The sequence below is a fragment of the Acartia tonsa genome, chromosome 1 (assembly GCF_053477335.1).
Source record: "Acartia tonsa isolate MP-2025a chromosome 1, ASM5347733v1, whole genome shotgun sequence".
NCBI lineage: Eukaryota > Metazoa > Arthropoda > Copepoda > Calanoida > Acartiidae > Acartia > Acartia tonsa.
Window position 1 is genome coordinate 47,014,439 of NC_137260.1, and position 27,019 is coordinate 47,041,457.

Genomic DNA, 27,019 nt, shown 5'->3' on the forward strand with positions numbered 1-27,019 from the left:
CATCCACCCTTCTTTATTTTTAATAAGATAATTTTTACTCCACGCGGAATGCTTTTACCTTGCAGAAGAAAACAAGATGACATTGAAAGTCTTAACCTTATTTGAACTCTACTTTTGGGAAGAATCTCTCTTAGTAAATTACAATCCTCTTTAGCTTAGCATCAAACTAATACAATTCTATTTACATCAAAGTCATGTAATTTTCTACACAAATAGAATGGATGATTAAAACATAGGATTGTGTATTAAAAGAACGGAAACGACAAGGCTGGGTAAACTAATTTTTTAAACTGCGGCGCTAGTGTTAAGCAATTTCCCCCCATAATTTTTCTATAATTTGTTTGGATCCAATATTTTTAAAAATCTTTTATTCACTACAATTGAACATGATTGTCCTTTTATTTATTTTCTGACTTTAAATACCCAACCCAATCCTTGATAGAACAGGTAGTTGTTGAGTAGTTTAGTGCACTTAACACTTTAATTCAAAGGGTAAGAGCAAATTCAAGTATCTACAAGCTTAGGCATAAAATGCATAAATATAAATTAGATTACATAAAAATAAACTTTTATTACTAGAGAGATAATAAGCTCAAGAGCAATATGAACCAAAAATGGATATTAATAATTATGAACGAGAGGTTATTGTAAACTTATTTAGATATTGTAAGGTTTCAAATTGTATGTTGTCAAATGCTTTACTTTAGTCTAAAGTACACTAATTATCAAGATTTCTATAAAATACCAATATTATAAAAGATAAAATTGTAGCGAAAGGCAAATCTCGTTCTAAATAACTTACTTAAGTTTTTATTTTTTATTTAAGATTATATAATAAAACAATCTTGTAAAAGGTTTTCTTTTGCATTATAATACTTGAAAATTTAGCTAGCAAATGCTATCATATATTTTCTAAAAATATTTTGTTTGATAATTGACTAAGAGTAAGAAGTTACTGCATATCAAAAATAGTTTAGCTTCCACTGGTAAAGACTTGATTGTTATTTTGTGACAAAATCACTGGAGTATTGTCATACTGGATCATCTTGAATAGATATCTCCGACTTGCATACCGAAGCATTGGTTGATGAAAAAATCGATGAGGTTGTGGTGTAAATGCTTGCGATAGTGACTGATACCATGGTCCTAAAAAAAAAAAATATTAGTTTTCATGAAAAATTATCCCCTTTTGATACTGTTATAATTATAAGTTGTTTGTCCCTGCATGATATAAAGGGAATAGTATTTTTTTCTTCAATATTGCATAAAGTTGTGAGTAAGATTTCAGTCAAATGTGCTTATTAGGTCGAACTGTTTTTAAATATGCACTTAATTATACTATGCGTTTGGTCAACATTAAGAACAGTTAGACTTAATAAGCGCATTTGACTGGAGCTTGCTAAAGCTACTATCATTTTACCTCACTGCTTTTTGTTTTGTTAACGGCTTATTTATTTTGAACGAATATAACTCAAAACTGAAATCATTCTTTTAATTTCAATCTTTTAAGATTTTTTTGGTAACAGTGAGTGTTAGATAAGAAAATCCAAGTATTTCTGACTTCACCAAATAAAATTTATATTTGCATTTCTATAAAAATCTAAAAATAATTATTTAAATATCCATTATAAAAGGATGATATCAGATTTTAGCAAAATTGACGTGATGTATTCTATTCAGGGAGTAAGGGAGGGGACAATGGGCAGTTAATTCAATTTTATAGTTGTGACCCTTCAAGGTTGAAAACCCAGATATTTCCAGATAAAACAAGTATTTGCAATATAGCAACCTTTAGTGGAAATTTTTGACTTTTAGAATTGTTTTTTATTCAAATGCACCATCCTTAAACTGATGCTTTACTACAAGCCTTTGATTCTTGGAGATCAAAACCCTTGTTTACAATTCATTTCCATAATTGTTATTATTTGACCTTCGGAAAATTAAGGTAAGATACCATTTTACTTTTACAACATCTTTTACCCAAATTTTTTTATTGTATTTATTAAAAAGCTTAGACATGAAAAGCCTTTAAATAATTATATTACAAAACTTACTAAAACAATTACCTTCCTACAGAACTTTTAACTCAAGTTATTTCATTTAACGAAATAAAAATGAGATACCTTGCGTCAAAATTTCATACTACATAAATAAAATAGTTGAGAACATAAGTACATCTTAATTTTAAAGATCTTAAGGTTTAAGTAACATATCTTAGGATAACTGGTAGCTGCGCTCCTAGCATCCAGGACAGAAAAATAAAATAACACCATCTTTAGATTTTAATGATAAACAAACCTTAAACAACTCAGGACTTCGTGAATTTTTCCTAAAATTTTGAAATTAATCGGATCATTAATTACAGAAATATTAAGCTAAAGACAAAAAAGTTTTGCCTTTACATTAAATCAATAAGAAACATCTAACATGTCTAAAGTAACGAAAAGAGCTAACCGTTACGGACGTACAAATGTGCGGGACCTAATTATAGGAAGGCTTTGCTCATAATAACTAATAATCTTATTATAATTTCTTTCTACAACGCACTAATCGGAATGAATTAACATTAAACAAGAATTAGATATAAAAAATGTAATGATTCAATTTACAAAATAATTTACAAAATCAAAATATTCTGTCTGCTTGTTATTGTTTATCTTTTTGTTGACGCGCTAGTTTGCCGCGAGATTATGCATGATTTTGCGTGACGTCATTCATAATTGGTCCCCAAGATTGGTTAGAAACTGCTAAATTCTTGCATGTTCCCTTTAAGCCAGTCCCCAAAGTCTGAGACTCCTAAAAATTGAATATTCGATCCATTGTCCCCTCCCTTACTCCCTGATTCTATTTCAAATAATTTTGATGAACAATTTTTAATGTCTAAATTTGATGCCTGAGAACGGTAACACGTACATGTAAGAATCCTTTGCAAATCTCTATATAAATTTCAAAGCCCTTTGTTTTTACAAATCGGGTAATTTTTTTTTTGCATATCATACCCAAAGCTTGAGTTTTTATCCCGCGTAACCCCCCCCCCCCCCATTCAAATTAATACTTATAAAGGTTTTTCAGTTTAATAATGTTGCTGCGCTTCTTATAGATAATATTGATCTTTTTTATTATCATTATAACAATAGACAAACAGTGTATTTCAAGAACTCACCTGGGAAAACATTGTTAGGTGTTTTTGTTTAAACTTTTTAAATGCACCAGTAAACCGACCCCTTTTTATATTCCGTTTCGAAAATAACATACATCAAGCTTCGGCAGGGGGCTCTGACACTGCGGTGCCCTATCCCTAAGGGTTTCTTTTTATTGCGCAACTCTTTTTATCCATAAGATGCCCTTTAAAAGTATCAAAGGTAAATTTCATTTCATTAAAGTTGGTCTGTTGTCCATATGGAATACTAGGGAAACCGCCGATTTAAATACATTTCAAAAAAGATTATTTTGATATAATGTATTTTCTCGTATTCATTTGAATCCGGTGGATAGGAACCGGTTCTCATGAATACGAAAAAACTATGTCTAGCATCGTATTATATCCAGTTTTCTACGAATATAGAAATGTACAATCATAAGATTAAAACTAGTTTTTTTAGCCGGTGCCTTCGGCACCATGGGGCTAAAAAAACTAGTTTTAATCTTATGATTGTACATTCTATATCCGCGGAAAGCCGTTTATAATACGATACGAGAAATAACTATTCTAGTATGGCTTCGAAACCAATTAATATCCCCTTGGAAGGAACCGGTTCTAAGTCATACTGAAAAATTATGTATCATACTGTTTTATATCCAGTTTTCTATGAAAATGAAAATGTACAATCGCAATATTAAAACCTGTTTTGTTCTTCGGCATCTCGGTCCTAACAAAACTGGTTTTAATCTTATAATTGTACATTTTTATATTCGCGGAAAGCTGTTTATGATACGATGCAATAAATAACTTTACCTGATCAGGATAAGACTGTTGTCTAAAAATGATATCCCTTTCCTCCAGCGCGGCAGCTAGCATCATACTTTGCTGGTAGTGGACATTATCGTCGTGAGTACCATGCATTACCATGTACTGCTTACCCCTGAAAATTTATATTTTATGTAAGTCTTGTAATGTACTGAAACAAATTATATATTTTTTATAATAGATCATAATCTTTTGTTTTAAAACACTCATTTAACTCCTACTCCTTTGCCGAGAAACTTATGGGAAATGGACAAGGACTTTAAATAGATTGTACGCCCCTAACCAAAGAAAAAAAAATTACTGCTTCTGTAAAAAAAGGATAGTTTTAACAATGAACAAAGCCACTCGAGATTTAATGAAGTTTTAAACCAATTATTGATAGGGCGTTATTGTATACAATTTTTGTTTCCTGACTTTTGGTAATTTACAGTCCAATGTCGTTTGTAGATTTTTACCTAAGATGCTAAATTACCTTAAATTTTCAATTCTACTTAAAGGTGAGCTTTGTTCATATCCTTCCTTGTTATCTTCTAATGTTGACATGTATCTTTCTGTATAGTAGGTATCATACAACTCCCACCTGAAAAATATGAATCAAACAGAGAAGAAAAAAAACTTTTTACTTATACTTGTTGCTTTGTCTCTAGCATCTAGGGAAGCGCAGTTAAGGTCATAAAAATAGCATAGAACAACCTAAAGACTTTTATTATGCTTCCCTGAAAAGTGCAACCAAAACAGACCGGTATTTTTAAAGAGTTTAAGCTACTACTATGAATTATAATGTTTCAAAATAATAATCTTAATAAAGACATTTGGATGTGTATTACATTTCTTTCACCCCAAGACAATGAAAAAACGGACAACAGAAAGTGATTCCATAGGCATGTCAGATCCAAAATATAACAAAAAGAATTTACCTGACGACCGGCGCAACACTGGTGCCACACTTGAACACATTGTTCACATCCTGAGTAAGAGCAGACAAGGACAGGAAGCCTCCATATGACCAGCCCCAGATACCTAATTATAAATATTATTAATATCCTTTGTCAGACCAGACAAGGATAGGAAGCCTCCATATGACCAGCCCCAGATACCTAATTATATATATTATTAATATCCTGGGTCAGACCAGACAAGGACAGGAAACCTCCATATGACCAGCCCCAGATACCTAATTATAAATATTATTAACATCCTGGGTCAGAGCAGACAAGGATAGGAAGCCTCCATATGACCAGCCCCAGATACCTAATTATTTGTATATATTATTAATATCCTTGGTAAGACCAGAAAAGGATAGGAAGCCTCCATATGACCTGCCCCAGATACCTATGTAGGCAAAACAGATTATTTTTGTCATGAGCAGGGCTCGGCAGCCGCACCTCAGCCGCGCATTTACCTAAAATTTGAACCTGTTAGTGTGAAGAAAAAAAATAGATGGATTGTCTGTCTAGGAACAGGTTTAGACATCCAGCTGAATTTTAAAATTATAAAGTGACAATTTAGAAGAGCCGCACACGAGGCTGCCTATTTCTGGTCAAAAGCGTCTAAAAATTGAAATCTTCATAAATACTTTATTCAGGAAACAGTATTAAAAATGCTAGATAAGAAGCAGCTTATACTGCCTAATAAAAAATGACGTCATACAATACAAATAGGCCAATGTACATTTTCCCATTGGTCAATTACAATGAATACCGGTCTATCATTGGTCATTTGTATTGTATGCTGTCATTTTTAAAGATTTAGACTTAGTTTTACATTTTAGTTGTAAAAGACTAAACGAATGTTTATTACCTGTTTTATTTCTATCAATATAAGAAAGATTATCTTGCATATATTTAGTGACATGAATAGTATCTGTAACTTCCAGGGATCCAAGTTTACGATAGATGGCGTGTCTCCAATCATCTCCCTGAATAAATCAAGGGTAATTAGCGTTTTTGTAAATTTAAATATGTACGAGTCATTTAAAATTTTGTATTTTCGTTGATATAATAATATTAAGTAAATATGGGTTTCATAGCTTTAAAACTTTAAAATTTTAACTGTTTATATTTGTTGAAATATCTGGTTTATATTATTTGTGGTTTTAAATTTAGAAATAAAGGTGTTTTATTTTTTTTTCTTGAATTGTCCTTATTCACTAGCAGCTGCACAACTAAGGGCTCTGTAAAGGAAAAGGAAAGAAAGGCCTAAAAAAAAGCGTGAAACCATCCTAAGAATGGAATCTAAAAAATTGCCCTAAACAATCCCAGGACCTATGTGAAGTTTTTTAACGAACAAAAAGGCCATCCGTTGAGAAGTTATCTAAATTCTATGCTACATAAAATAACTTACTACTTTATATAACAGAATGTCTTGTTTATTCATACCTGAAATCCTGAGCCTCTAGGGTCAATCTTAGCATAAACAACATCGTATGCAGAGGCCATGTATGCACCAAACTCGTAGCCTGCCCACTGTTTGTCGACAGCCTGGAATCCTGGTCCCCCGTACATGTCAACTATGAGCGGGTACTTGCGTCCAGAGGACACAGACAAAGAGGCTGGCAGATATAGGAATACCTAAAAAATGTTTTTTTTTTATAAATTTTAAAACAAATTTTCTGAATATTACATAAAAAGGGAAAGTTTTCCTCAAAATGATTAGAATCTCCTCTTTCTATTTTGAAATAAAATGAAGTTAAGGGATGGGGTGTAGTTTTCGTGTTATATTATTTTACCTTTGTGTTCAGGTAAGCCACGAAGTGTTTACTCATAAATGAAAAATAAACCTTTTTTTTCTCTCCAAATAATGGAGAGGGGTTGGTGTGTTATGCTCAGTTAAACACTTCGAGGAAAGACGGCAAGAAACGGAAAACAGAACCACACATTTATGTTACTCTAAAGAAAATGATTACTATTTCTGTATTTGTTAGAACAGTGTTACTCTTATATAATGCATCAAGTTCAAGTTTAATAGAATTAGGATAGAAAGGGCGAAATAAAATTTATATTGCATTTTCAAATGGAGTATTTTGAATAAGGTTAGAAATTAGATATAGAGTAATATATGTCTTAATTCTAAAATGTATAAAATATAACAAGAATAACTTAGTTCTTTAAATTACAGCTAAATTGATTTTTAAACTGAAAACTAGATTTTAAAAAAATTAATAGGCAATATGCAAGTGTATGCATGGTATAACACTCTTATTTTTCAACTTTTAAATAAACGAGCATTTCTTTTAAAAATAATTCTTTTGAGGAATGCATCTTTTATGATCATGGATACAAGAAAAGTCAATAGGAGGTAAAAAAAATCTTTCCTTTGATAAATGTAAGGATAACACTAATTATAAGTTTAGAATATTGAACGTATGTTTTGTTAATCTTCCCCTTGTCCGTCCCTTTTTCCCTGGCTTATGATACACTTGACAGAAGTGCATTAAAAGAATATATATTTATATTTAGTGTTATAAATTTAATTTATCTTTAAAAAGGAAATTTGAATTTTTTATCACATTTCATCATCCTTTTAAAAAGAGACTTCTTGTTTGTTTATCTTTTCGTAGTTGCACTGAAACTTCTCGCTAACCTCCCGAAATGTGTAGTATCCTTATTTAAAACTTCCTATAGGTCCCTGACAGGTTTTCAACTATTTTGTGGAAGGATGTCTCCACCCTCCCAAGTAAAATCGACCCTAGAAAAAATTGCCCGATCTAATTTATTTTACTTTTTTATTGCATACAAACCTTGGCTGTTTGGTCTGAGTTAGGAACAGGAACCTCCAGGAATTCCTTCCTGGGACTATTAATCAAGCTGTATCTATTCTCCAGTCTCATATTATCATACCACAGAGACATTACTCTGTTGGTGGGGGTGTGCTGTAGACAGCCATATGGGATACCAGGACCTAAAATATAAACAAATAGCAATTATGTATTCTTGTATATATCATTAAAGTTTTTCATACATCAAAGGTAGTATAACTTTTTATTACAATCCAAACAGGAATAGTTTCTATGGACAAAAATGGTTTTAACATTGGCAAAGACAAATGTAGAAATGGATATAGGATATTGACAGGGGAAAATTTGTCGCCATTTTAGCTTGCTAATATTGACCTTATTTATTGGTCAGTTCGTTCATCCAGTAGAAGGGGAGTAGATGGGGAAAATGGGGTGGATGGAAGATGACATAATAGGTTTCATGGAATTTGTCCAAAATAAAATTTAGGTTTAATCATTTTCTTTTAACTTTTCGCGGACAAATATATATAAAACTATTTCATAAACATGCATATTGTTTTTGTACCTTTGCAATCCATGATGTAGTAGCTGCCCTTCTTGCTCATCTTAACATCAACATACTCGCAGTCAGGCCTGTGCTTCAGCTCCTGCATCATCTTCTTGTGGTGACAGGTCAGGCAGTCGGGCTCTGGTTGCCCAAGTTCAAGTCTATACAAGATTAGTTCTTATTTATAAATTTTGTTTTAATTTAAGAATATAAACTTCTATGTGTTGTGTTAACAGATATAAAAATCCAGTATGTTGAAAAGTTTTAGAAGTGAAAACTGCTAAGATACGCTAAATTGCATACTGGACAAACTTACACCTTATTACATTGATACATAAACATTCTACTAAATTATTATAGAATGACTGATAATTTTGTTCAATCATGATAGCCATTGAAAAAAAAATCATAGAAAAAGATAATAAGACGATTTACAAAAATCTTTTTTGAGACCATTCCTTAAAAAACACAAAACATTAACGGACATAAATGGTTAACTTACTGGATTATTTTGAGGGGCTAATAATGTAATGAATTTTTCAAATATGACGTTATTTGGGACACTTTGGCCAAAAGAATTTAAATCTATCCACTTTTTTATAGGCACTATAAAGAGCTTCCTATAGTAACAGATTAAGTTTGCACCTGCATAATTGTCTGGTACCAGGTACGTTTATCTTCTTCTGTGCCAATATATGTAGTAGACATGATCCTCTTTAGTATAAAGTTATGTTTGTACCTGTATAATTGTCTAGTACCAGGTTTATCTTCCTCTGTGCCAATATAGTAGACATGATCCTCTTTAGTATAAAGTTATGTTTGTACCTGTATAATTGTCTAGTACCAGGTTTATCTTCCTCTGTGCCAATATAGTAGACATGGTCCTCTTTAGTATAAAGTTATGTTTGTACCTGTATAATTGTCTAGTACCAGGTTTATCTTCCTCTGTACCAATATAGTAGACATGGTCCTCTTTAGTATAAAGTTATGTTTGTACCTGTATAATTGTCTAGTACCAGGTTTATCTTCCTCTGTGCCAATATAGTAGAAATAATCCTCTTTAGTATAAAGTTATGTTTGTATCTGTATAATTGTCTAGTACCAGGTTTATCTTCCTCTGTACCAATATAGTATACATGATCCTCTTTAGTATAAAGTTATGTTTGTACTTGTATAATTGTCTAGTACCAGGTTTATCTTCCTCTGTACCAATATAGTAAACATGATCCTCTTTGGTATAAAGTTATGTTTGTATCTGTATAATTGTCTAGTACCAGGTTTATCTTCCTCTGTGCCAATATAGTATACATGATCTCTTTAGTATAAAGTTATGTTTGTATCTGTATAATTGTCTAGTGTCAGGTTTATCTTCCTCTGTACCAATATAGTATACATGATCTCTTTAGTATAAAGTTATGTTTGTACCTGTATAATTGTCTAGTACCAGGTTTATCTTCCTCTGTGCCAATATAGTATACATGATCTCTATAGTATAAAGTTATGTTTGTATCTGTATAATTGTCTAGTGTCAGGTTTATCTTCCTCTGTACCAATATAATAGACATGATCCTCTTTAGTATAAAGTTATGTTTGTACCTGTATAATTGTCTAGTACCAGGTTTATCTTCCTCTGTGCCAATATAATAGACATGATCCTCTTTAGTCCATTCAAGAATCTCAGTAACCTCAGATCTTCCCCTGGGAAGAAAAAAAAGTTAGTAAAAAATTAAGCTAGTTGAAAAGCTCTATTCAATTCTTAGAGAAAAGTTGGAAATCCTCCTCTAAGTGCCATGTCAAGCAAAGTACCTCCCCACTTTATATTAAAACTAGCGGCTTCGCCCCTAGCCTCTAAGGGCTTTGCCCCATGAGGTAGTTTTTAAAAAAATAAAAAAAATTTCGGGTGCCCCGAACCATACTCCCCCCCCCCCAATTTTCTTTTTTGAGGGGGGGGGGGAAATTTCATTTTTTGGGAGGTTGGGAGTGTCACTGTCCAACCCCCCAAAAAATAGCTTAAACCACCACAGGACCAATAGGTATATACCCTGAAGAGTAGAATCAGATCGGTTTAGTGGTTACCGAGATCTTAAGCTTTAGACGGATAGACGGACAGATATCAAGCTTCTTTGTATTATAGATTAATTGAAAATGAGGAAGTGGGTAGTTTTTTGTTCGTTTGTTTATTATTTTAGGCAAGGATTTGTTAGGTTTATTAGGTAATAAGTTGCCCCGAAATTGATAGGAAAGTACTACCCACTCCCCTCTTTGTTTCAAATGATTAATTTAAAAAAGTGAAGGTTTCAGCGCTCGATAGACACTTGGAAGAAAAGCACTAGAAATTTTAGCCCCTAATCACCTTTTTGTAAAGTTGTGGTAAATATTCATATAGGTAAATATAAAAGCCCAAAGAAGACAGTTTGTGTGAGGATTTATATGGGAAATAATCGAAAAAGGGTGGGATGTTTTAATGTTCCTTGTTGTACCTTGTCATAAGAGTTCTGCTATTAGATTCCGGATCAATTAGAAACAGTTGTCTGGGTTTGTGCATCATTGACATGGCTGGTAGAATTGTCAAGAATTTCTTTCCTGAAATGTTTGAAAATTTTCTGAAATTAACATTAATAAGTAGTTAAATATGGAATGTTTGTGTTCTCTTTGAATATACAATGAATGGATCGAAGCAATTATTATAGAATATACGTGGATATTATGATAGTGCCAAGGAAAATTGTAGTTAATTACATGGGCATCATTTTTTGGTCAGTTTGTTCATCCGGTAGGAATTGAGAGGATTAGGTGAAGGGTGTGGAAGGGATTGCTATTTTAGCCAGTTTCCAGCTTCACTTTATTTGAGAATATTATAATCTGGTGTAAGATCCAAATAAAAATAAATATACTGGAATCATAATTATTCAGTATAATGCATACTTATATATAGACAGACCAAAACAATGCAATGATAGAAAAATTCTGCTTAATTTTATAAAAGTCTACCTATTTTGTATTTGTTAAACATGATGTCCATCTTGTAGTTGACCCATCCATTGGACTGTGGGAAAACAAAAACATCCTGACAGGACAGATCTGCTCCAACCTCACACATGTTGATGGCTGTCTTGTTCTGGATTCTAAAATTAGTCTTAAATCATTACCTAACGAATTCAGAATTTGAAGCTTTATATTCAGAGTCCTTCAAGCTCTGATGGTTATTGTAAAGATAAGGTACTATCTAAAAAAGCGTAGCCATTTTTTAAAATTTGTAAAAAAGTCCAAAATCTCTCATTCATTTCAAACTTTTTTACACTTATATGTTTAATATGCAGGAGGTGTGATTTTGTAAATTATAATTGGAAGGGTTAATCAATTTATCGTCCGTTGTTTAATCACCTAGATCCCTACCATTACCTCTAAATGTACTAACCTATTCATCCAGTTGACCGCAAATGTGTTATCACTGGCCCAGCGAGCAAATGTAAAATGATGTTCTTCTGCCATGAGGTTGACCGGTGGAGGCACATTCTGTTGCTTTATGGGTCCAGCCACGCCTAGACAAAGGCTTATTTTAGATTCAAATGTTTTAAAGGAAAGTTTTTTTCCTCATAACTCTAGGTTCGGTTTGCCTTTCCAAAATAGGTCTGATCGTTATTAGGATTTCTTTACAGGTTAGGAATATTTTCAGTATCGTAGCAACTCTGTAACAGTACGTCCGTTAAAAATTTGTCACCCTATCATTGTTTAAGATATACCTAAACTTATTTTAAAACTTTACTTACTACCTAATATTTGAAAAAATTTAATTCGGTATATATCTGTGTAAAAGATTTTATCAGTACCCGTTAGTTGCATTTTTTAGGCTCGGTAATATTTTTTATTTTGGCGACAGAAAAAAAGTATTTACAATTACATGGCATGACACTGGATGCTTTCCCCCAAAGTGTCTTTTCCCTCTTTACTTTTGCAATGAATTAAAGGAAAAAGGTAGAGGGGGGTGTTTTCTCTTTTTTATCTTTCTATCCTTGGAAAACTGTCTATGATACGATACTAATGAATATTCTGAATGAAGAGATCTTTCACACTGAACTTAAACACCTGAATTGGATTCCAATTCTCTGTCTGTATATTCAACTTATCAGACCACATTAGATGTAAAATACCATATTTTATTAAAAGAACAAACATAACAAACCTCATTATGTGCACCTAGTATCTTTGAGACACTTGGAAAAATATATATATGTAACAGGTGTTTGTCTGTTTGGGTGTGTGTAACAAAGAATCTCGTTAACCGCACAACCAATAAGTTTCTCCTTTACCTTCAGTTGAGGCTATTTTTAAAATATTTGGGGGAAGAAAAAACCCAAAATCTACAAGTTTAGTTTTCTTCAAATGAAAAGGGGGTTATGGGGGATTGGGGTACTTTTCCCAATTGCAGTTAAAAAGAATATTCCATAATACATATTTAAGATATTTGCATATATCAAATATCCATAAACAAATAAGAGGAATTGCAAAGAACTAAGTAAATATTAAAATTTGCTTTTGTTTATTGAAAATATAAAAAAAATATACATTGGGAATATTTTGTTTACAAATATATATTTTAATAAGTTTATTTATGATTTTTATAAAATATTGTATTTGGTCAAATGTATCATTTTTATGTTTACTTGAAATTTAGTTCTTTGTAAATATATATTCTAAAATTTGCTGAGGCTAGCCAGTACAAAACTGTTACATTACTAGTTAATCAAGATTTTTTTGTAAGGAGGCGATTTCATTAGGAAGGCTGAGCTACCCTCCAACAAAATAGTTATAATTCTTCCTTAAACCTACAAGAAGTTTTTATGTAAAGGAGAATTACATTGATTCAACGGTTAGCGAGATCTTAATCTACATACAGAAAGACTTTTAGTACTTTGAATCCTTACTGTTAAAAATTTATTATATGCAAGCTTATTGTTATTAGTGGCTTATGCACAACTGCCGAGCACTGAAAAAAAATTACCTGGTTTGCCGACATCCGCGAGCCACAGGGCGACAGTAGGATTTGTTGAGCTCACTTTCGGATACCGGAAATCATCAAAATGGAAATATTTAAGGAATCCATAGCCCTGGAAGTTTGTTCCATCTGTTTTCCAGTTTCCATACCTGAAAAATATATTGTAAATAATCATCTGATAGGGAAATAAAAGTTATTTTAAATCAACAACATTTTTATGTTACACAAATATTTAAATGGGGAATTGGGTGGGGGGTCAAAGAAATAGAAAATCAAAGGAACTCAACTAAATAACCTATATAAAGGTATCATCTGGATTTGAGTTACTATGACTTTTAGTTTTGGTTTCAAAAATTGTCACACCCGTCCTCCTCCTTTGGAAATGATTTTTTTTTTGTGCAAGATGTTTATTTTTACAGATTAAATTAAAAAAAGGATGCATACATCCATAGAAAGGATATAAGTGGTGTAGATGTGCTTTAAAAGGAGTAATATAAAAAGTTTACCAATCAATCTCAAACAGTTATACAAAAAGTACATGACTTTTAATGAACAAATCTTGTTAATATAAAAGCTTTGCTATAAAGAAAAATGCAAAATAAACAATTTTTAAATTTTTTAAACTATCAGGCAAATCTGCAAAATTCTTTTCCTACTTACTGGCGTTTATACGTACCGCCATAGATTCACTGTCAAAAGAGTAGCTTCTCTACTAACAATACCAACCTTGGTAGTTGAACAACATCTACGTTTGTATCATTATACACGCCGTACAGGACCTTGGTACCATCCGGGGACCAGAAGATGGCCTTGTTGTCCTCAAACACCTCCTCCTCCGTCACCCAGTCAGGGATGCCGTTGAAGATGACGTCCTCCTGCCCGGATGTCGTCAATTTTACATCCTGAAAGAACATTTAGATTAATTTTAGTAAGATATTAATTGAAAGTTAATTTTTTAAATTAATCGAATGCTGCTCATAATTACATTGACTTAAAAAATAATAAAATAAACAGAAAAATAAACTTCCCTCAAAATATTATAAGTGCAATAGTCTTTTACTAGATTATAGCTATAAGTGAAAAAGTTTTAAAAATTTTATTTTACGTTCTAGTATTATTCTCCTAAATAGTCAAGCAATATCAATGGCATGACGTATTAACATGTAGAAAATGAAAGGTTGGGTGATAAATATGCAATAGTTAAGCTAAAATTAACAAGAACAATACCTGTGCTTCGGCAGAGTGTCTGTAGTAGAGATTATTTTCATAATCAACATACACTAAAGCATTACCAACAGGAGCCCAGGCCACGTAGCGAATAAACTGGTTCAGGTTTGTACCTCCTAATTTTAATTGGTCATGCCTTTATTTATCATTTATCGGATTCAATCCTTTAGCATCCCCCTTCCGCTTTTGAACCTCCCTCGTAAAAAAATGTATATGTATAGATTTATAAACCAAACAACTACCTGGCCCAAGTGGTGGGTACTTTTCGTCTGCTAGCAAATTTTTACTCTTGGCTACTATTCAAATACCAAATTGAAAGTCGGCACAGGGTTCCCACCCCGTGGTTAGAGTTATATATAACTCGTGCCTCCTTTAATATGGTAAATGTTGCCATTTATTTTAATTAGAGAAAATAATAAAGTCATAACATTCCTATTTCAGTTCCGGAAGGGACTAGTGAGGCACTGTGCATGGATGGTCGGTCATTCTCCATCTTGATAAGCTCGTACGCGCCGTAGCTTGACCTTCTCCATTTTGGTAGGCTCAAAGTTTTCAACAGCAGATATTCTCTATAAAAGATTTAGAATTCACCTTTGAAAAAAAATATATTCTAGCCTAAAACCTGTCCAAGGAAAATACTAAACTTCGCTTAAAACAGTTAAACAGTAGCTCCAGTAACCATATCGGTTCAGCGGCTAACAAGATCCTTCGCTAGACGCAGACAGACATCCTGTTACTTATAAATAACGATATGATAATTGTAAAATGTAAATAAACCTGTCTGCTGAAAATTTATATTCTACAGGATTGATAAGCTGAGCTTGGTTTGGTGACAACACAGTTTTGGTTACAAGAGTGTCCACATTTGATATTGAAAGGCCACCTAAAAAATATGTTAAGTTATATCTTAAGACTGACTAAAGCAATTTAACATAGAATCAAAACGAAATTTTGATAGGGAAATGGAGGAAAGTAAAAAACAATCAAATAAAAAATCAATAAAAGAATTAAAATCAAATACTTTTTTTATAGCCAAGTGTTGCAAAAAAAAATTAAATATCCATTTGTTCAATATCTTCAAGCTTCAAGCTAAAATAATCCAACCGCCTTTTATTAACGTTTAAACAAGAAAAGTCCATATGTAGTGCAGCATTGGAAGTTAAAAAAAAGCTTGGACGAAAAAAAACATATATACGAAGTACAAAAAGTTGATAAAAAATAAGAAAACATACTAGAATTAAGTCAAATTTAAATTATACATAAGTACATATACTATATATATACTGCGACCTTTGAGTTGACAGTTAAAATTTACTGTTACACATTATCATATAATTATTTCTTAAAATAAAAGTAATCGTTCTTTATTAAGATTTGCAACAAAAATGCACCTTTTAATAAGTAAATTAACTTTTGCCAAACTAACACACATATACAAGCACAACGGATGTATAATATACGTGTTGATATTATGACAAAAGAAAAATTGTCGTCAATTTAGGTTGCAATATCCTTCGGATTTACTGGTCGGTCCGTTTATCCAGTAGGAGGAGAGGGAATGGGGGAGATCGTTATTTTAGCCCACTACACAGTTCACTTTATAGAACATGAAAATCTGGTGTAAGATTCAAGTAATAATAAATCCTTTACAAACACACACATACACAAAAAGCGTAGCAATAATAGTTGTAAAAATTAGTAGTAATATTACAAGTTAAAAAAATATATTCCATGATAAATAATTCTAATTTTGCGACACTACAAAAAACCGTATTCTATAATGTCTTAATAGTCAGCAAGGAATTAAATAAACTTGCTTAATTCATCACAATATGCAATTTTCTTGTATGAAAAATTATCTATCATTTGATAAATGATTGTTCAAATTATAAATCAATTCTAACTCAATTTAGTCAGAGAATTTGGGGTCGTGGATATGTAAATAAAAATAAAATCGAGTTTTTCTTCATACTACATTAAGGAACCCTCCTCCAAAATATTTTTATAAACCTTTTCGGGACCTATTAGAAGCTATATTGTAAAGGAGAACGATATCGGACCAGCAGTAAGGGTTATCCTTCGGTACAGACAAACAGACATCTTGTTACTTTTTTTCTATTATTTACTTCGGCACACACAGATCCTGTTAATTTTATGTAAGGATTGACCTATCTCTGAATCCTTGCAATTTTTTTTCAAAACTTTGAAACAGGCCTATACATATTTTTGTTACATAATACATCTTCATTCAAGGCATTTCAATTATTTTTCAATCTGCCAATATCCAATCATAGTAGGGCCCACCTCCCAACCCCTTATCACAAATAAAATTTTATAAGATGGTTGGTGTATCGGTAATGCACTTACCACACGAAAAGGATACTTGCCTTGTTATTTACTAAAGCACAAAGCAAGGGTCAATAAGCAAAGAAAAAGAAATTTGAATTCTCTAAGAGCATGGTAAAACTTATAGGGAAGTAAAGTTAGGTTTAAAAAAAATGTTTTGTCAAAAACTTATTAGTTTTCTTCTTTTCTGCTTGAAAAAAAAGCAGTTTATAGATCATGATAATACACTAAAGTATGATTTAGTTTAGAGGCGTAAAGAGGATTTTGCCAAGGGGTACGCACTCGAAATTTTAACATCTACCATACGATTTTAAATATAACTTTAAAACCAAATCGAGTGGATGTACGTATTATAGACCAACCAAATACACGCCACTACAACCCCCTCTGCACGCCTCTGATTTAGTTTATTATAGTAGACATCCTTGCTTGATAAATAAAATTACCTTGGCTATCTTTGTAAAGGATCTCAGTATCTGAAATCCAGGTGCCATTAAAGCTCCTGGGAGCATACGTATATCTGAGGAAATCTTTGAACTTATAGCTGCCAGAAGTTTTCTGGAGGCTGCTGATAGGTTCACCATCTAGCGTCGCACCAGATTTGTGTATACTATCCATTAATGCATCGGCGGCAGCCTAGAACATCAATAATTTGATTTTTGAAACTCAAATAAGATATTTTATCACAGCTGGATCTTTAAATCATTTTAGTGGTGAGACAGATCGGGGTGAGCCATATTGGTTCTGCTCACCTCAATCTGGCTCACCACTAAATGATTTAAAAGATCCAGCTCAGGAATCTTCAGAGATAAGACAAATACCATAAAATAATGTAAATCCTAAATGTTGATAAAATAAATTTCCCGTTCTGTAGATTCAAATAATTGGTTAAAAAAATTAAACACTAGTTTTAACCACCAAATCAAATTTTAATCATTAAGAGAAAAAGACCGAAAAAGCGTGTTCTTAAAAACTTGGTTACCATAATAAGTTACAGCCTAGTATCCCCTCCCTACCTACCTGTGTTTCACAAAATTATTAAAAATCAAGTTTACCTTTAGATGGTGTTTATTTTTAACAGCTGTTGCAATGATAATAATGGCAAGGATACCGCAAGTCAGGGAGCCAAACCATAAACACCGTCGTGATCTTCGCACCTTTGCATTAGCGGATAATATGCCTGAAAAATAATACTAGTACAGAAAGTATAATGTTTTTTTTTTGTATGAAGCTTAAGATCTTAATAAGTAATGAACCAATCGGGTTCTCTATCTTAAATAAGCTACACATGGGTCCTATGATAGTTTTAAGCTATTATATTTTCAACCTTTGGATGATTATAAGCTATTTTTCTTATCCTAGATGCTATGGGTTTGCCTCTGTAATAAATAAAAATAAATTTGGTAAAATCTCCAAAATGAAGAGTATAACACTATTTTTCTTTTATATGTATGCCTATGTGTTACTAAGGTAAATCATAGGAGATAGACATAGCTATTTTTGTGATTCTTTCTATTAAAAAATTTGGAAAATTTTTAAATTATCTAAAAATTTGTTTTAAAAATCATTTGAAATGTTCAAGCACGTTTATATATCCGTAAATATTTGATATTAACGGGAATTTTATTTAATAATGAATTTAAGAGAAATAATTAAAATACATGTATGTAACTAGTATGGTACTTAAAGTATTTAGAAAGTTATGACATTAATTTGCAAAAGTTTAAATTTCTCTTATAAAATAGAAGCATTATCCAATTTGAAAATAAGTAAAAATAGCTTAGGTAAGAATGAAAAAAGAGAAATATTTTTATCTTTGAATTATATAAGTTAATAATATTGAAGTCAGGAATAAAGTGATAGCCCAATGAAAACTTTAGGGCAATACTATCTGTCCATTGCAATTAAAAATAATATTGTACGACTGTAGGAATATTTTCAAATACGAAACCCAAATAGCCTACGTTTGCAAAAATAGAACTTTTAAATTTTAGAGTATTATTTAAAATCTTTTTTTGACCTATTCCTGTAACTAAATGAATACAATTTTACCTGTTTGTTCTACATCTATATTATTCTGACCAGATGTTGTTCTACTAATAGTTTGAAATCAAATTGAATATCATCTATAATTCAAAGTATAAAGATGGCTGTCTGTCTTTTTGTCTGTCTGAAGCTTAAGATCTCGGTAAGCGCTAAACCGATTGGACTCTACTCTTCAGCGAATATAGCTAATATTCCTGTGGTGGTTTTAAGTTATTTCCTGAGGGAAATAGAATCACCAAGCCCCCCCCCCCAAAAAAAAAAAAATATATATATATATTATTTTTGTAAACATAAAGAAATAAGGGGGTTGGGGAACCTCCACCACACAATAGGGCGAATTCCCGCAGAAAAAGAAGGTTCTATGCAGGTTTAAAGCTATTTCATTTTCAGATTTTGGTCTTGGATCGGTTTAGACTAATTTTAATTATCCTTTATACCCCCTGATGCTAGGGGCCCATCCACAAATGAATCCAAAAAATATTGTGAGGACCAGCAAAATTTATAGTCCCCTCTCCCATACCTTTCTAAATACAGTCATGGCATGAAAATAAGAGTAAGTGGTACCAAGACAGAGTGACCAGCCAAAACTCAAAAAAAATCGCTGATAAAATGCAGGAGTATTATGAATAATTTGATCTTATTCCTTGTATCTTCAGAGAGGTCTCCATATTGGAATAAACCCTTCGCTCTACTCACAATAAAATCCATCTTTCTTGGTTCAACTTTAAAACCTTATCCTAAAAATATTAATACATATTACTTACATCTATATATAAAAGTAGCAGGACGTTTGCTTGTTGATCTGTCTGTCTATCTGTTTGTTAGTTGCGAAAGATTTAGCTAACTGCAGGACCAATATGTCTTTTTTTTACAATGAAGCTTGTTATAGGTCCCAGAAAGGCTTTGATATCTTTCAATAAATTGATGTTTTTGTATTTTTGCATATTCAGAATTAAAATTGAAAGTAAGGTGTCAAATTGACCTTAAAGTGTACCTTTTATAAAAGTTTTTCGTCCAATTTTACATTGTTGTTGGTTAGATTTCTTCATTCACTTGTCAACTACCTGAAAAAATGAATGTGTTAAATATCAAGTATACGTGGTTTAATCATTTAATGTTTAGGAGGCTTTAAATAGAGAATATTAAATTGTCTTCCATTTAGTTTGCTATCATGGAACTCATTTGTTGGTCATTTCGTTTATCTAGAAGAAGGGGAGTGGACGGTAGGGTAAAGAAGGTGAATGGGAGGTATTGTTATTTTAGCGAGTTTCACTGTATTAGAGAACATGAAAATCTGATGTAACATCCATACAGTTTTACAAAATCCTTTGTAGAAAAATACCAAAGTGAAATAACAAAGGTTGCGTAATTTCCCCCTTAAAAACTAAGATCTTTTTTGTCATGTGAACAATTGTTGTAATTCATATAATTTCATGTCAAAGATTATTTGCTTTCATTATGCTCTGACGATTTCTTCCCCTCTCTTTTGTAGTATTTTCCAGAGATCTTAAGGGACAAGCCAATGGAAGATATATTTATCTTCACCCTCAATTACAATAAGTAAGATAATCCCTTTTGTAGATAAAAAAAACCATTGGTGAAAAGTTTGGTCTTAGGTAGTTTGTGCAGCCAATCATGATTTGATAAAAGTCCCAAAGCTTTTAAGACAATGAATTAGAGTGAACGTGTTTATAAAACCTTGAGGACCAGTATAATCTTAAGTTTAATGTACCTTTCCCTCCCTTGGTGTTTCAAAAGCTGATACATTAATTGTGTGTGAATTTTTACTTGTCCGTGAGGATATACAAATTTTGATTTGGAAAGTTTCCATATTACACTGAAATAAGTGCCTTAAGATATCTTAATATATTGTCATTATAAGTATATCAAAACATTGTTTTAGGCTATATCTTTTTAAGTAATCTTGATATTTATAGTTATAATGACAACCTATAAGATAGTTTAAAACCAGTTCTAAATATAATCCTTTAATAAATATTTTTGATATGCATGTTTTGTGTTTTATTATCAAGAATCTAATATGTATGTAGGATTACAGAAGACCCAGTACACCAATATTGTACGCAAGTAAAAGAACAAATAAACCCAAGAAGTTGGACTCAACATTTGGCTTTAAAATCTCAGTACAATTAGTGAGTAAAACGCTCTAATTATATATATAAAATTCGATAAAATAAAAAAAATGTACAAACTTTCAAAGTACAAAATTTATAGTACAAAATTGAACGGTGAATTATCCTATCATCGTATGCAGAGTGTGTGATGAAAATATAAAATCAGATCTAATTTGCTTTCAAATTCTCACGATTAAATAGTTTCACCATGGTTTCCTTAAAAGGACTGTACTTCAAAATTTTACAAACTATTTTCAAAATGAACAATTCTTTTAGTAAAAAGCAGTTAAGCTAATAATAATAATTTAGATGAAACTAAAATATTTAATAGTCTATTCATTTTATAAACAAGGCATAAAATAAAAACCATGCAGTCCTTTTAATTTACTAAAAATAAAAAACCATACAGTCCTTTTAATTTACTAGAGCAATAAGTTAATGGACACATGGAGAATTTATTTGGCAGATATCCACCAACATTTCCTGTTTTTGTCGCACCAAGCACCAACTGTTGGCACTTTCGATAAGTGTCCATACAAAACTAATAGTCCTATAGATTTTGTATGGCTTAAGAAAACTATTAACATCCGCTAGATTAGAAAAGAAATTTTCCACGAATAATAAGATAAAACCAGATTTGTTAGCCAATGCCTTCGGCTTCGCCACCTCGGAGCTAAAAAAACAATTTTAATCTTATAATTGTACATTTTCATATCCGCGGAAAGCTGTTTTAATAATGAAATACGATAAAAAAATTTCTTTCTGTCCGTATGTCTCTCTGAGGCAAAAGATCCTGGTAACCGATTTTTCAATTAGGCTATGTTTTCAGGAAATATTCCATCTGGTAAAGCATAGGTTTCGGGGTTTAACATCACCCTACCGGAAAAATCAATTCCCTATAAATATAATGTTTCTCAATTTAAAATATAAAATAATGGAGTTAATCAAAAACTTTTTTGGATTGAAGCTAGGGACAGAATAACATTTTATTAAAAAATCAGTCAAAAATTAAACCTTTGTTGCTTGTTCCCTTTTTCTATTTTCATCAATCCAGTGATCATTTAGAAATGGTGCTCTATAAATTAACTTTTTCTTGCACTATAAAACTTACTTAAATGAAGGAACACTGAATTGGATAAATCTACTCTAAATTAAAAGGGAGAGAGAGAGAGAGCGATAATTTGTTAAATCACAGCATAACAAGCAGGTATTATATATTGAAAAATTATATATCATTTTCAAAATTACTTGTAGTATGTTTTTCAAATGATTAAGAATTAGAATAAAAGCAATTAGAATTATTACAGTGCGAGGGAACTTTGGACTGTAACTCAAAAAACACGATCAGTTATTAGTTGGCTGAAACAATATGGACTTTTATCGAATATTATTGGGTCGTAGTACAAAGGTTAAGATTCAAAATTTTCTACCTATAATTTAGATATTTTGATTATAATTTGGACAATCTATCGTAGTTTATCTAACAGATCTATAGTATAGATATATATACAGATAACTACTTCCCTCCCGTTATCAATGACCTTTTTCGTCTGCTAGCAAATTGTTTCTTTGTTAATTGGCTGTGTTTATATAACCGACACCATTGTTTGATTTTAAATGAACAAATTGAGAGTCGGCACAAGAACACTGCGATGTAGAGATACTGTTATTTAACCCTTCTTCCTCTAGTGTTCTACTCTAGTGCTTATCTTATATCTTAAGATGCCTGTATTTTCTATAATGGACCCTACTACAAGCTCTTTAAATGCTTTTTTAGTCTCATAAAAAATATGACGGCAGATTGGGAATGAATGACAAAAATCCATCTGCAGCCACCTTTAGTCAAAACTGCCATTAAAGTAATATTTGTAATGATATTTTCCTTACTATTTTTGTTTGAAGCCAAAATAATGTTATACTTTACTATAATAAAAAGATATTTTAAGTACAAAAGTTATCCAACATTTGAAATTTATTGCAAAGCATAATAATTAAATATTCAAATATAATATTTAATCACACAATATCATATTTTATTTAGATAGAAAATTCTAGAATATTTAATTAATCCTTATATAATCATATTTTGTATGAAATAGTTCATATTTAAGAAAAAATAATTGCATTTATTTTTTTTAAAATCAATCAGACTATAAAATAATGCTATATTTTTTTCAAAAAATAAATTGGCAAGATACTAAAATATACACAACGTTTTAATTTGGTGAAGTACATATATTATTGCCCAATGTCTTTATCTTTACTAGGAAACTTCTCCTGAATATGAAACATTAAGGTAAAAGAATAGAGGAGACACTAGCCATATGTATTGGGTCTTAGAAATCAGATATAGCGTCGGAAATAAAACATAGCCGAGTCTCTACAAAGAACAGAATGAAATTTGCTAGCAGACGAAAAGGGTCTCCACCAATTAGCAGTTATGTGTCTGTATTATATGTATATCTACATATCTACAATTATTGTTTTAATGCTTGTAATAAGAAATTCATGGCAAAGTTCAATTCTAAAATAATTCTACAATAATCTCATTTAGAAAGAAAAATGCATGTAGAAAAAAAACTGGAATTTCTGAAAAATGACACAGTTAAATTTTGCATGAATCACGATTAATGTAAGTTTTCCTATTATATTTTTATTTACTATAACCTAACCGGTAAAATATCAAGGGTTGGAGAGGGAAGGGGGGGGGGGCAAACTAATGCTAAAAAATACCATCTTCCTTAGACTTTCTAAGAGTGTTTTTTTCATTTGATTACTTATTCGCATTTTCTGTTTTTAAAAAAAGCTGGAATAAATATCTAGTGAGTTAGCTCTTTTCGTTAATGTAGGCATGTTAGAATTGTTATATCATTATGAGAATGTAAGTATGGTTATTTAAATCCTGTGGATATTGAACTATTTAACTACTAACACATTTTTTAAAGTGATCTGACACTCTTCAAGAGTTTATTTGTCCTACCGCTTCAGAGCTTCGCTTTTATGGATGTTGTCTTGTTAGCTTTGATAATAATATTTTACTTATATACGTAAGCTGGATTAAAATCCGGCAACTGATGTAACAAAAGGAACAAAACACTTGTCTGCAATCAAATTTAATTCAAATATACAAATAGACTCTCAGAAAATACAACAAGAATAACTTTATCCAATGCAATGAAAGTATTGCTTTCCCTCTAAAAAAGGGATCATAATGATTAATATATTGGACGATAAATTGTTGTACATCCCAATTATGGAAAACAAGATTACTCTTTCTGTAATAATATTTAGTGCAAATCAGGATTTTAAAAAAGTCATCAAAGTTTTTAAATCAAGTAGAGGACGTAAATAACTATAATAAGCGCCTACAAGACACAATTTTTGTTTTCATAATTATGTTTTATATTTTTAACCTACGATACACATTGTGTATTTCTAAAGATACTTAAATAAACGGACAAAAAATAGTAATTGCATAATTTCAAATTTGCGAACTACACAAATTATTTGGCAATGAAGAGCAAATATATAAATGACTTGGATTTTTATACTTTATTTAAGCAACGCAGCTTTTTTAATTCATTGGAGAGGGTATTGATGGCATAGAATTATAACCCAAAAACTATATAGAGACATATATGCAGCTTTCCTGGAATATCAACCATTCCTTCAATTTACAAATTATTTTTTGCATTACATACAGTTAAAGGTGTAATACTTATTTTAGATTTGTTTTTAATCAACACATGTGCTATGCAGAGAGAGGAAATAGAAAGAGAGGAAACAATGTAAAATGTTCAATCCACCAAATTCTTTAAAAATCGATCTGCCATTAGTTAGCCTTATACAGGGTGTTTTTTTTTTAATGGAACAAAAGTATTGCTTAATATAACCCACTTGCCATTGACAGAAATTAATAATCTATATCTTAATTTCTTCATTGGGTTGGGGAGTTTTGTATACGAAAAAAATAATTGTCGATTTTCAACAAATTATGCCTTAAAAACCGGTTTTTCCAAAGTACCTATTTTTGGAAGATTTTTGGATCATGACCAATTTAAAGAGTGTGAAAAAATGCATACATTTTTGAAAATCAAATTGTGCGGCTTGTGTTAATAGTAGAAAAATGTTACGCATATCGTTAGAATTGTCATAAACTCTAGTTTTTGGAAATATATGTATCATATTCATGCTGTTTGTAGTATAGAAACTACGTTGGAAAATGTGAGAAAGGTTGAAAAGTTTTAAGTAAGTTGGGACATTTTACCACGTAGCTCCTAAACTATACATAGCACAGGAATAGTTCTTAAACATCCAAAAACTAGAGTTTATGACGATTCTAACGATATGCATACCATTTTTCTACTATTAACACAAGCTGGTCAATTTGAATTTTAAAAATGTACGCATTTTTGCACACTCTTTAAATTGGTCATGATCCAAAAATCTTCCAAAAATAGGTACTTTGGAAAAACCGGTTATAAGGCATAATTTGTTGAAAATCGGCAATTTTTTTTTTCGTATACAAAACTCCCCAACCCAATGAAGAAATTGAGATATAGATTATTAATTTCTGTCAATGGCAAGTGGGTTATATTAAGCAATACTTTTGTTCCATTAAAAAAAAACACCCTGTATTTATGAAAATAAAAGTAGGTTTGGATTGAACAAAGGAACATTCTTAAAAGTTTTGCTTATCATTATTGGCAAGAGATATCTATTAATGGTTAATTGTTATGTCCCTTTGTCCCTGGTTTTACTTTAATGTATAAACAATATTAAGGCATATGCAGAAAATGAATATATAATTTACGTGGAGATTATGACAGGAGAAAAATTTACGTCAATTTGTGTTGCCAACATAGACAGTTTGTTCGTCCAGTGATGGGGTAATGTTGTGGATTGTGGATTAGATTGATATTATTTTATAGGATTGTAGCCAGATACAAGTTTATTAGAATACATGATAATCTTGTGTATAGATCCAAGTAATAATAAATCCAATGTATAGAATTGATTCAAGGGTCAGATTACTATCAGGAATATTAAGATAAGATAATGGACGATAAATTCATATATAAATAACGGTAAAAAAATAATTTTCAAATGGATTAAAATTATAGAAAGTTTGTACAATTCAATAAAGGCGTAATAATGGAGTCATCAAATTGTATAACTTAATTCTAGATTACGCATCTCTTTTAATCTTGTAAATAATATGCATTTCATTAGAACGCAATTATATTTTCATTCAAAGAAAAATTTTAACTAGAGCATTCAGCCATTGTAAAGATTTTAGGACATATTTCCGAAATTTGAGATATAATATACTACATATACAATGTCTAGGTTACGACCTAATTTTATAAAAGCTTGACTTATTTATGTTTTTGTGAAAAAGTTCTGTCATTACATTTTTCCTTATTATATCCCTAAAGTTATAGGATTAAAATAAAAGAATATAGATGGTACTAGCTTTATGTAACTCTACCAACGGGGTGCAGACTTTCAATTGGGTGTCTTTAAATATCAGCCAATAGCGTCAGAAATGTACACGGCCAAGTAACTTTTAAAGAACAGAAAGCAATTATACTTATACATTTATTTTAATTTTAGATGGATAATTTTTGATGATATATCCATGTTTCAAATGTTTCGATGCTTGTTGTTATATTCATTTTACAAAACAATTTAATCTTGAATTTTGTAATAAAATAGTTCTTGACCCAGGATTAATTAAAAATCTTGCAGAATTTTAGCAATACACAAAAAGAAAAATATTTGTTATATATATTTTTTTGCCTAATAGTCTACATATTTCAATGATGCCTGCTTTAAAAACGACATGTCGATAATATCATATCAGCTGTGGCCTCTTTTTTTAATGCGTTAACTAAGTTAAGTATAGTATAGTTAAGAGAAAAAATAAATAAATTAAAAATATATTGGAAAAAGTTTATTTTATCTTAAAATGCCCTATCTATGTATACTGTATACATAAATGAACATCATTTCAATC

The 27,019-nt window shown here is 31.0% G+C and overlaps 1 protein-coding gene across 3 annotated transcripts in view; it reads right to left on the minus strand.

Annotated features, from left to right (window-relative positions):
* Window positions 1-360: 360 nt before the first annotated feature.
* The window catches only part of LOC145322123 (prolyl endopeptidase FAP-like), a 46,310-nt gene continuing 19,651 nt past the window's right edge, over window positions 361-27,019 (minus strand). The window contains exons 2-23 of one of the 3 annotated variants that reach the window (XM_080163923.1): window positions 19,860-19,929; window positions 19,509-19,602; window positions 18,872-18,912; window positions 17,875-17,999; window positions 17,266-17,455; window positions 15,251-15,356; window positions 14,904-15,042; window positions 14,474-14,587; window positions 13,973-14,148; window positions 13,253-13,395; window positions 11,669-11,792; window positions 11,242-11,375; window positions 10,731-10,833; window positions 9,847-9,948; window positions 8,269-8,411; window positions 7,707-7,867; window positions 6,346-6,537; window positions 5,768-5,885; window positions 4,885-4,987; window positions 4,440-4,547; window positions 3,956-4,082; window positions 361-1,146 (exon numbers count right to left, since the gene is read on the minus strand). In XM_080163923.1, coding sequence (XP_080020049.1) covers window positions 1,042-1,146; window positions 3,956-4,082; window positions 4,440-4,547; window positions 4,885-4,987; window positions 5,768-5,885; window positions 6,346-6,537; window positions 7,707-7,867; window positions 8,269-8,411; window positions 9,847-9,948; window positions 10,731-10,833; window positions 11,242-11,375; window positions 11,669-11,792; window positions 13,253-13,395; window positions 13,973-14,148; window positions 14,474-14,587; window positions 14,904-15,042; window positions 15,251-15,356; window positions 17,266-17,455; window positions 17,875-17,999; window positions 18,872-18,912; window positions 19,509-19,573 — 2,619 coding nt within the window. In that variant the 5' untranslated portion in view covers window positions 19,574-19,602; window positions 19,860-19,929 and the 3' untranslated portion in view covers window positions 361-1,041. Of the gene's footprint in view, window positions 1,147-3,955; window positions 4,083-4,439; window positions 4,548-4,884; window positions 4,988-5,126; window positions 5,219-5,767; window positions 5,886-6,345; window positions 6,538-7,706; window positions 7,868-8,268; window positions 8,412-9,846; window positions 9,949-10,730; window positions 10,834-11,241; window positions 11,376-11,668; window positions 11,793-13,252; window positions 13,396-13,972; window positions 14,149-14,473; window positions 14,588-14,903; window positions 15,043-15,250; window positions 15,357-17,265; window positions 17,456-17,874; window positions 18,000-18,871; window positions 18,916-19,508; window positions 19,603-19,859; window positions 19,930-27,019 lie in introns of those variants that run through there. The other 2 variants (XM_080163915.1, XM_080163931.1) reach the window with 2 other exon arrangements.